The sequence below is a fragment of the Triticum aestivum genome, chromosome 7D (assembly GCF_018294505.1).
Source record: "Triticum aestivum cultivar Chinese Spring chromosome 7D, IWGSC CS RefSeq v2.1, whole genome shotgun sequence".
NCBI classification, from domain to species: domain Eukaryota; kingdom Viridiplantae; phylum Streptophyta; class Magnoliopsida; order Poales; family Poaceae; genus Triticum; species Triticum aestivum.
Genome location: NC_057814.1, coordinates 39,266,813 through 39,278,915, shown reverse-complemented (window position 1 = coordinate 39,278,915; position 12,103 = coordinate 39,266,813). Strand labels below are relative to the sequence as shown.

The window sequence follows — 12,103 nt, the reverse complement described above, 5'->3', positions numbered from 1 at the left end:
TTCCACGTGTGCCACTGTTTTGCACCCGTTGTATTTGAACGTAGAGCCTATCACACCCGATCATCACGTGGTGTCTCGGCACGAAGAACTTTCGCAACGGTGCATACTCAGGGAGAACACTTATACCTTGATAATTTAGTGAGAGATCATCTTATAATGCTACTGTCAATCAAAGCAAGATAAGATGTATAAAAGATAAAAACCACATGCAATCATAATATGTCACATGATATGGCCATCATCATCTTGTGCCTTTGATCTCCATCTCCAAAGCATCGTCATGATCTCCATCGTCACCGGCATGACACCATGATCTCCATCATCTTGATCTACATCAGTGTGTCGTCACATGGTCGTCTCGCCAACTATTGCTCTTGCAACTATTGCTATCGCATAGCGATAAAGTAAAGCAATTATTTGGCGCTTGCATCTTATGCAATAAAGAGACAACCATAAAACTTCAACAAAAACATGATCATCTCATACAACAACTTATATCTCATCACATCTTGACCATATCACATCACAACATGCCCTGCAAAAACAAGTTAGACGTCCTCTACTTTGTTGTTGCAAGTTTTACGTGGCTGCTACGGGCTGAGCAAGAACCGTTCTTACCTACGCATCAAAACCACAACGATAGTTCGTCAAGTTAGTGCTGTTTTAACCTTCTCAAGGACCGGGCGTAGCCACACTTGGTTCAACTAAAGTTGGAGAAACTGACACCCGCTAGCCACCTGTGTGCAAAGCACGTCGGTAGAACCAGTCTCGTGTAAGCGTACGCATAATGTCGGTCCGGGCCGCTTCATCCACCAATACCGCCGAACCAAAGTATGACATGCTGGTAAGCAGTATGACTTGTATCGCCCACAACTCACTTGTGTTCTACTCGTGCATATAACATCTACTCATAAAACCAGGCTCGGATGCCACTGTTGGGGAACGCAGTAATTTCAAAAATTTACCTACGCACACGCAGGATCATGGTGATGCATAGCAACGAGAGGGGAGAGTGTTGTCCACGTACCCTCGTAGACCGAAAGCGGAAGCGTTAGCACAACGCGGTTGATGTAGTCGTACGTCTTCACGATCCGACCGATCAAGTACCGAACGCACGACACCTCCGAGTTCTGCACACGTTCAGCCCGATGACGTCCCTCGAACTCCGATCCAGCCAAGTGTTGAGGGAGAGTTTCGTCAGCACGACGGCGTGGTGACGATGATGATGTTCTACCGACGCAGGGCTTCGCCTAAGACCGCTACAGTATTATCGAGGTGGACTATGGTGGAGGGGGCACCGCACACGGCTAAAAGATCAAACGATCAATTGTTGTGTCTCTAGGGTGCCCACTTGCCCCCGTATATAAAGGAGCAAGGGGGAGGTGCGGCCGGCTAGGAGGGGCGCGCCAGGTCGAGTCCTACTCCCACCGGGAGTAGGACTCCCTCCCTTTTCCTAGTTGGATTAGAAGTAAGGGGAAAGAGAAGGGAGAGAGGAAGGAAAGGGGGCGCCGCCCCCCTCTCCTTGTCCTATTCGGACTAGGGGGGAGGGGCGCGCGACCCTGCCCTGGCCGCCTCTCCTCTTCTCCACAAAGGCCCACTATGGCCCATTAAGCCCCCGGGGGGTTCCGGTAACCCCACGGTACTCCGGTAAAATTCCGATTTCACTCGGAACACTTCTGATATCCAAATATAGGCTTCCAATATATCAATCTTCATGTCTCGGCCATTTCGAGACTCCTCGTCATGTCCGTGATCACATCCGGGACTCCGAACAACCTTCGGTACATCGAAACGTTAAGCGTGCGAACCCTACGGGTTCGAGAACTATGTAGACATGACCGAGACACGTCTCCGGTCAACAACCAATAGCGGAACCTGGATGCTCATATTGGCTCCCACATATTCTACGAAGATCTTTATCGGTCAGACCGCATAACAACATACGGTGTTCCCTTTGTCATCGGTATGTTACTTGCCCGAGATTCAATCGTCGGTATCTCAATACCTAGTTCAATCTCGTTACCGGCAAGTCTCTTTACTCGTTCCGTAATACATCATCCCACAACTAACTCATTAGTTGCAATGCTTGCAAGGCTTAAGTGATGTGCATTACCGAGAGGGCCCAGAGATACCTCTCCGACAATCGGAGTGACAAATCCTAATCTCGAAATACGCCAACCCAACAAGTACCTTCGGAGACACCTGTAGAGCACCTTTATAATCACCCAGTTACGTTGTGACGTTTGGTAGCACACAAAGTGTTCCTCCGGTAAATGGGAGTTGCATAATCTCATAGTCATAGGAACATGTATAAGTCATGAAGAAAGCAATAGCAACATACTAAACGATCGAGTGCTAAGCTAACGGAATGGGTCAAGTCAATCACATCATTCTCCTAATGATGTGATCCCGTTAATCAAATGACAACTCGTGTCTATGGCTAGGAAACTTAACCATCTTTGATTCAACGAGCTAGTCAAGTAGAGGCATACTAGTGACACTTTGTTTGTCTATGTATTCACACATGTACTAAGTTTTCGGTTAATACAATTCTAGCATGAATAATAAACATTTATCATGAAACAAGGAAATAAATAATAACTTTATTATTGCCTCTAGGGCATATTTCCTTCAATACATACTATATATGACAATCTACACCTCCAAAGAATCTTGTTAATACTTTTTATACATCATTAAGTGGCCATGTACAGGAGTCGAGGGGGATATTTTCCTCTCTCTTTTTTTTGATGATGAGATGTCGTTCCTTTCTTACGTTTGATTTGTTTCTTTTTCTTTCCATCGGTGGAGTTTTTATGCAAAGAAGCTATCCTTTTTCATATAAGGAACCATCTATATGAGGATGATTTCCTACTTTCCTTTCACCAACCTTACGTGTAGATGCTTGTTTTTTGGCCGGGCCATCTATATGTTACGTATAACTTTCACCCACGTATGGAAGTCTTGTGTGGCTGTTTTTTTCCTTTTCAATTGGGAAAAAAAGATTGGTTAGTTAAACATAACTGTATTTTTCATCCCTCGAGTTTTTTGGTCAAGGAGATTAGATCTGATTTTTTTTGTTTTCATCGGTGGAGTTTTTATAGAAGGATATTATTCTTTTTTGAGGGAACCGTGGATTCTTTCCTAGTTTTGTTTCACCAAATTATAACGTGTCAGATGTGATTTGTTTTTTTTTCTGGATGTGATCTGTTTTTTTTCTTTTTCAGCGCCCAACTTTTATGGAAGGGAGCTATCCTTTTTTATGGAACCGTGGCTGATTTTTTTTCTTTCAACCAATGTTGAACGGATCCGGCTTGCCTGCTCCCTCTCCATGCTCCCATCCGTGCTCCCACTTCATCCTACGGCTGTTCTTTTCTCTTTTTCTTTTCTAATCTAATCATCCCCCCCCCTCCCCCGATTTTCAGGGGGTGGGGCCGGGCCTTATTTTCTTCCAATCAAATCAAGCCACGTATGCGGGAGCACGGATGGGAGCATGGGAAGGGAGCAGGCAAGTCTCGTCCTTCTTCCTCACGTTCAACATGGGCGAGACTTGCCTGCTCCCTTCCCATGCTCCCATCCGTGCTCCCGCATACGTGGCTTGATTTGATTGGAAGAAAATAAGGCCCGGCCCCACCCCCTGAAAATCAGGGGGGAGATGATTAGATTAAAAAAAAAAGAAAAGAATAGCCGTAGGATGAAGTGGGAGCACGGATGGGAGCATGGAGAGGGAGCAGGCAAGCTGGATCCGAGGAAGAAGGACTACAAATCTAACGTTTCATCTAATTGATATGGCCGCTCAGATTTTTCTTCTTCTAGGAAATAGAGAGAGTCCGAAGGGATCAAGACTTCCATACGTGGTAGTTTAAGACAACATGTCTTATATTTCATCCGATGGCTACAGATACATTATATATTAATCCAACGGTCAAAATTCTTTAATTCTAAGGATTAATGTGGTGCCTCGTACGGTGCCTCCAATTAGTAAATATATATATAGATTTTTCTTCTTCTAGGAAATAGAGAGAGTCCGAAGGGATCAAGACTTCCATACGTGGTAGTTTAAGACAACATGTCTTATATTTCATCTTATGGCTACAGATACATTACATATTAATCCAACGGTCAAAATTCTTTAATTCTAAGGATTAACGTGGTGCCTCGTACGGTGCCTCCAATTAGTAAATATATATAAGAAGGCCCAAATTTGACACTTGTTTTCTTATAAAGGTGGAATATTCTTTTTTTTTGGAGAAAACGCAAAGCTTGCGTATCATTGCATTGATAGAAGAAGTTGAAAGAGTACATGAGGTGATACAACACATGGCACGGACGCAAACGGCGTGAACATGGTGCAAGAGACATGAGACACTCGACCCAAAGAAAACACAACTGAACTCGCCAACCAGAGACACAATCCGACAAATACCTAGACAACCGACATCACCGAAGTCAGCACCGAGGACGCCGCGAGCAAACAAGACAACGCCTTCAAAAAGGAGAATGATGCGAGACGCCGCCGTCGTCCGATCCGGGGAAGCCAGACCTAGGGTTTCCCCTGTTGCTCGAAGAGGGGCCTAGATAGTGGCCATGGCAGTGCCTCCAAGAAGGGAACGACACCCGCAAGTGTCGCCAGTGCCAGCATAGAATGCGGGGATTTCTCCCTGGCCAAATTCCAAACAATCCCAAGCCGTCGGAGAACAAATCAGAGAAGAGGAAGTCGAGTATAGGCCGAAACTGCGACTGGAGGAAGGGGAGCCACGCCCGACGCCGAAGGAGGCACCGGGCGCCGCCGGACTTGCGAGCTCCGTTAGAGGGCGTGGTTGCGTGGCTGAGCGAGATGGGAGGCAACGAGATGTGACGGTGGCCGGAGGCCCGGACGAACCAAGATCTGGAAAGCGCAGATCAAGGCCACCGGGACTGGAGCAGCAGAGCGCCGGCAAGCCCAGGAGCTGAAAGGGGACGCAGCTCCGGAGTGAGTCGGAAACAGAGATGCGCCGGAATGGACGGCCAACCAAGGGCACCGGCAGGGTGATGGTGTGGCGACGCTGAGGAGCCAACTAGCCAAGGAAACTGGAAAGAGCGCAGCTTCCATGATGTGGTGGATCCGAAGTTGCGCCGGCCAGCCATGGACGCAGGAAGGGGCGCAGGTCCGTAGCCGCCCCTGCCGGGGGTGGGCGGGTGGTGAAGTTCACGCGCAGCCAAACCTCCCGGCCCGCGCACTGCAGGAAGTAGCCGCCACCGGGCACAACCCCACGCCTCCACGGCCGCCATAGCAAGAGGCAGACCCGGAGCCGAGCAGGGGGTGAGGGTAGTGGGGGTCGGTGGGAGGGGGTGGACGCAGCGGAGAAGGCACGCCGGCCGCTGCGGAGGCCGGATGGAGAGCGCCACATCCAGCCGGGCGAGATCTCAGATCCCATCTGGGCCGGCAGAGGCCACCGGCGTGGGAGCCGCAGCCGGGGAGGCCACCTGCGCCAGCGTCATCCAGGGGGAAGACACCACCGGGGGGAGGCCGCCGCCACCGCCGGTGGAAGCCGCAGACGCCGCCGGCGACCGGATCTCGGGGGAGGGGCGGACGAGGCCATGGGGTCGGAAAAAACAGCCCCGCCGCCACCATCCCAGGGCCAGGCGAGGCTTCGCCGGCCGGCCCTCCGGCGGCGGCGACGCGGAGGTGGGCGAGAAGTGGGGGGCCGGCCGGTGGCGGCAGGGATTCCCCCGTGTCGCCCGGTCGGGCGACTCGAGGGTCGGGAGGGAGCTGCTTGTGGATCCAAAAAGTTGTATATCCCAAGCTTCAAGGTGGAATATTCTTTCGGTGACATTATTAGGAACTGCTTACTGGTGGGGTAACATTAGTGGCGGGCACGCGTGACACCCGCCACTGCCACTGGTAATCTGGCCATTTACGAGTGATGGCTTCACTTTGCGCAGGTCACTTGTAAAATTGCCCCATATTAGCCGTGGATCAAAATCGCGCATGTCACTAGTGCACGAGTTATCAGTAAAGTGACGGGAAAGAAATAAGAGACCTGATACGCAACCTTGCGTATTCACAAAAAAAAAAAAAAAAAAAAAAGAGACCAGCATTAGTATTTTGGTCCAAACTAGTAGTGGGTCACAAATATCTGTGGGGGGCATATATGTTTGCCCGCCACATCTCAAGTACTAGTGGAAGTCGTGAATTGGTGCCACTAGGGTCCGACTTACCCATGGGTGGCAAATACCAACGGTTGTCTCTTTTGGCTGCCCCGCCATTGGTATTCTTTGTAATGCTATTTTTTAGAGTTTTAGGTATGGTCCAGAAAAAATTCTACACTGGTTAGATCATTAGAAGTTCCATGTAAAAGTTTTGTAGTATTTAATGAAGGTTAATTTTTTTGAAATAAAAAAAGTGTAAATCAGTTCTGAAAAATATAAAACTTGGCATACTGTCATGATATGACCTATGGAGGTTGTGGTAAAAATTTGAGAGAGTTGCAGGAAAGCTGTCATGGAGGTCCTTAGAAACTGAATCATCTCTCATGAAGAATCAAACCTGAAAATCCATTTAATGCCTTATAAATTACAAATGTACTCGGAGTAATGCCAAATTTTAACAAGAATGATATTATGGTGTATGCTGAATGTAGAAAAAGTTTTAAGGTCAAATTATGAAGAAACGATGAGTTCGCCTTCAAATATTTTCTTGCCATTGTCCTATTATTCCTGGTACCACACTATTTCTACTCTGCCACTATCACTACTACATATCATAACACTCCCGGCCCCTCACCACTTACTAGCCACTGAACACGCGTCACTGATGAGGGTAGTCCCCGATCGGCTAGTGGGGACGCGTTAGTGATGAGTGTCTACGGGCTATCCTGGAAACTCATCACTGACTGGCCATTTTAAGGCCAGTCAAAGATTGATGGGTTATATATGTCCCTAACTTATCACATACTGGGTGTTAAGTAGTAGCTCGACTCTGATATTTTTTTATCAGTAACTAGTTTTTAGTGGATAGTCAATCATGTGTGTTCTTTATTGCGTACCACTACGGACTTAGAGGCGTTCCAAATTCCTCGGATCACCGCTTCGGCTCCTCTCCCTCGACAAAGTGGCTCACCGGCTCGTGCGATGCCGATTCACCTCCCTGTCTTTATAAATTCCCATCATCACCCTCCACAAACCCGAGCTCTTGCCCACCGCCACCCATCTTCTCCAAATTGTGCTAGAATCAGGCCCAAATTCACCATGGTGACGGTCCTCATGATCCACCATTTCGCCTACTTGTTCCATCACCTCTCAATCATTGTCATGCTAATGATTCCTTGAGCTCGGACAATGAGGAGGTTTGGGAGTTGAGCTCCTTGGGGAGAAGGAGGAGGCAGAGGGCAGGGTGGAGCATCAGCGGGACCATCGCGGGTCCTGCCCCCCCCCCCCCCCCAAAAAAAGAATTTGATGCAAAGAGAAGCTAATCCTACTGCTAAACTCACTTCTAAGTAGTCATTCTATCTAATCTTCCTAGCCCTTTTTGGCGCGTGCTACTGTTTAGCCGCCCCTTAGATTCTATTCACTATCTGCCACTGGTAGAGGGGGAGCAGCCCCACGCCGGCATGACGTCAAGGTAGTGCCCCTCCGACCGTTAGAGAAGGAGGAGCACCTCGCCACCAGGCGCAACTTGCCGCCGAGAATGCCCATGTTGCGGCTATCCCCACCCTACTCGCCGACCCGCATGTGGTGGAGGTAAACCTCACCATTGAAGCGCAACTCTCCGTCGAGTGACTCCGATTGTTCCAAACCTCGGTGATAGTGATGACAACGAAGAAGAGCCGGTGAGGAAGCCCAGGGGCACCCATGGTGAGACATCTAGCTCCGGAACCGTGTTGATTGAAAGTTTTTGTTAGTTATAGAATTCTAGTACTTCTTCGACTCGAATACCAACAGGAAGAAAAAAGTATGACTAAGTGATTTTAAAGTAGTGGCATGTCCCGAATGTGCCTGATAGATTCCATTTTTTCATGAGAATAAAGATAGTCAATTTGACTGGATTTAAGACTTCATTATGTTTTCTGATACAGAACAAGGTATACTTATTCTCTTTAATAAAATGTTGTCTCGTACAGAATATTATATGATTTCACCATTTGTTTCATCAGACGGAAGGCTGGTCGTGCACAGCATCTCCTCCGATTAGGATGATTAGCTTGTTGAAGGCGTTATCATTTTGTTGTGCTACCGGTCTTCACTGGCTTGTCTCGGCAACGGATGAAATTCCTTGTCTAGATCATCTGTTGCCGGACGTGCGATGGCGTGATGACGTTTATTCCTTCTTGAAGGCATTGTTACGGAAGAAGTCCACTTAGTCAAATTATTAAGAGAAAAGTCCACATTTCAACCCTCAACTAACCACGGTGTTTGATTTTCAACCCTCAACTTTAAAACCGGTCGAATTTCAACCCTGAACTTGTCACACTGTCCATTTTACCCCCCTTGGCTCGGTTTGAGGCTAGTCAAGTGGTTTTGATCCGGTCAAAGCTGACTGGGCAGCCCAGTCAGCATGCCACATGTAAATCTGTAAAATGGATGATTCTCTCAATCTGTAAATCCATTTAAGTTGAAAATTTCCCAGCTATCTAAACATCATATGAGTGTTGTTGTGTAAAAATTTCAGAATTTTCTGGGCACTTTTTTTTTTGTTCAAAATTTTGACCGAATAGTGGCTGAATTTGAAAAATTGATGGTTCTCTCAATCTGTAAATCCATTTAAGTTGAAAATTTCCCAGCTATCTAAACATCATATGAGTGTTGTTGTGTAAAAATTTCAGAATTTTCTGGGCACTTTTTTTCGGTTCAAAAATTTGACCGAATAGTGGCTGAATTTGAAAATTTGGGCAGCATTTTGATAGCATTTGGGCAGCATTTTGGTACCATTTGGTAGCATTTGGTCATCATATGGAAAAAATGATTGCAAACACACAAAGAAGTGATCTGAAACAAAATATATAGATGTCTCAAACAGAACACATAGATGTCTCACACACAATACATAGATGAGGTCTCACACACAACACATAGATGTCTCACACAATACATAATTCATTTCTGGCAAGCAGCGATGTTGCTAGCTGATTCATGATTGAAATCCAAGCAGCCTTCGAAACCCCGCATACTTCTTTGTGTGCTTTACAACTCTGCTGCTAGCTCTAGCGCTAGAATTGCCGGTAGATACATTAACATTGACATTGGAGCTTCTTTGCACACTAATTGTATTTCCGGAGAAATTGTTGGACCTGCTGCTGCTTCCAGTTGGCGCCCTTCTCTTTGGGTTAGGTGCAGCCACTTCCTTAGTGGCCTTCCTTTTGCTCTGCCTAGTGCTGCTCTGGCGTGAAGGCTACAAGAAACATGACAAATGTTAGTTATATATACATGATAGTGTAATCAGGTTTGTTCATACATATTTCCTGGGTAGTGTACCATATCTGGCCCTTGACTAGCACATGGTGGTTGGCTACTTGTTGCAGTTTGGCTTGCAGCAGGCTGTTTGGAAGCAGCTGATGGTGCTTTGCTTCTAGTAGGACCTTGGCCTTGCTCAGGAGGCTGCTGCATTGGTCTATTTGAACTCCCTGTGCCATTTCTTGCTTTGCATGATGTCCTGTTGTGCCCATGTAGCCTGCACATGCTGCATCTTATCTTTGTACCTCTCTTAGAAACCCTAGTGGCACACCTTGGCTTCTCTTGTTGCTCTCTAGTCCTTTGCTTTTTCTTCCTACCGGGCATCATAATCTCCCCTGGTGGATTAGGTCTTGGCCTCTCAGACACAGGCCATGCAGGTCTGCCTTCCACAGGTTGAAGGCAAAAAGCATAAGTTTTCTTGAATGCTTCTATGCTATAGCACTTGTCAATGTAATCATCTATGTTGTTGGTTTTGAAAAAAATGCATGATATAGCATGAGGGCATGGAAGACCAGATAGTTGCCAATATCTGCAACTACATGTCCACTCTTCTAGATTCACTTGGAACCTATGTTCTCTATGAGTCACCTCATATAAATCTTCACCATTCCAAGCAGCATGACAATAGGCAGAGGCATTTATGCTTTTCTTCAGTTTTCTAAGTACCGTGGGACAAATGGTGCCAGTCCACTTGTCCGACTCGGTTCTTTGATATTCTATCCTAGCCATTATCTTCACCCTAATGGCTTCAAACATGCTGATTGCTGGCAAACAGCGAGGCTCCACAATCCACTTATTAAAAGACTCGCAAATGTTGCTGTCTACCGAGTCACAATTAGAGCCCAACCTGAACCAAGCCCTGCTCCAATGGTGTGGGTCAGTTTTCATCACATACCTTGCCCCTTCAACAGTCTCTTGTGCCAACTTCGCTCTTGCAAGATTGAAAAGCATTGGAGAACTAGCTTTTGCACATGCCCAAAATAGCTTCTGCCATTCCTTCTCTCTATAGCTCTTCCTCCAGTTTGCATACAAGTGCCTTGCGCAATTCCTATGCTCTGCTCTTGGTAGCCAATTTTCAACAGCCTTGAGAATACCCTGCAAGAAACGACAACATGAGTCAGAACATACAACATACAACACAATGTAATATGATAAAATGTGATTAAAAGAGAATTACTTTCTGCTGATCAGAAATAATAACATAGTTCGATCCATCTCCAACTTTTAAGTCTGAGCACAACAGGCTAACAAACCAATCCCAGGTTTCATTGGTCTCTTTGTCTACAAGTGCCCACGCTATCGGATACATCTGATGGTTTGCATCTCTTCCAATTGCACTCAACACCTCTCCTCCTCTCCCCTTCAAGAAACATCCATCCAAACCTATGAATTTTCTGCATCCAGCCAGAAAACCTTTCTTACAAGCATCAAAACATATATAGAATTTGTCAAAGGTTGGAACTTCATTGTCAGGGTTTAGCTTCACTATGCAAGTAGAACCAGGATTGCTTCTAAGAAGCTCTAGCTGATAATCGAAGACATGGCTATATTCACCCAATTTTGACTCTTGAATCCTTTTTGAGACAATTGCCTTAGCTCTCTTGATCTTCGATATGTGTACATTAGCAAACATCTCCTCCTGCACCGTGGCCTTCAAATTTTGAACTGACCAGTCAGTGTTTGACTTGATCAAATTCTCAAACTTGTTGGCTATTCTGGTGCATGTCACCAACTTGTTGTCTCTCCTCTTTGGGCATGTGTGCTCATCAATGAAAGAAGTAATCTGCCAGCTTTCAAACTTGCTAGTCTTCCTCGCTAAACAAACCCATTTGCAAGTTGGCCAAGTGCACTTTGCTCTCACCCTGTCACCCTCATCCTTAATGAATTTTATTTCCTTCCTCTTCCTAAGACCATAGTCCACTATTGCCTCTTTGAACTGTTTCTTTCCACTAAACTTCATTCCCAAACTGAATTTCTTCACCTCAGCCTGACTCGAATACTTTGGGAACTCGGACTCATGAACAACAAGCTGACCATCACTATCTTCGTCATATGATTCATCATCTTCATCACTTGAGTCAGCTACTATCTTTTTTTTTGTCGAAGGTGCAATGGCCTTCTCTATAGCAGTGATGTCCTTGCCCTTGCTCTTGCTCTTGAAATCCTTGTACTTCTGCCTAATCTCCTCCACCTCATCATCGGATGTTGAGCAATCCGATAACACAAAGTCACTATCGGATGAAGAATCGGTACCATTGCCATCAACAACATCATTTTGATTTGATTCCTCTTTACCACCAGCAGGTACTTCATCATCCCCAAAACTTTGCTTTGAATTCTCATCACCGCCTGCGGGTACTTCATCATCCCTATAACTTTGTTGTTCTGGCTCATTACTACTGATGTCCTCAACATATATGTCCACTACGCCTCCATCTGTTTCATATGAGAGCATGTACTTCACAGAATTTTCATCAACTAATGCCATCAATCCATCAGACAATTGTTTTCCAGGATATAACCAATGCAGCATCATAATTACTCCTCGTCGAGCAACACTGTAATGCACTTTCAGATTTAGAATGAGAGTGCGTAAGGACAAACTGCGCCGCTCAACATGAGCAATTTCCTCGCTGCCTCCAACATATTCCAAATTTTGACCCTCACGCAC

The 12,103-nt window shown here is 46.2% G+C and overlaps 1 protein-coding gene across 1 annotated transcript in view; it reads right to left on the bottom strand.

Moving 5' to 3' along the window:
- Window positions 1-5,271, bottom strand: part of LOC123170720 (uncharacterized) — a 33,407-nt gene extending 28,136 nt beyond the window's left edge. The window contains exon 1 of the mRNA XM_044588512.1: window positions 5,059-5,271. Within this exon, the coding sequence (XP_044444447.1) occupies window positions 5,059-5,271 (213 nt within the window). The remainder of the gene's footprint in view (window positions 1-5,058) is intronic.
- Between the last annotated feature and the right edge of the window lie 6,832 nt (window positions 5,272-12,103).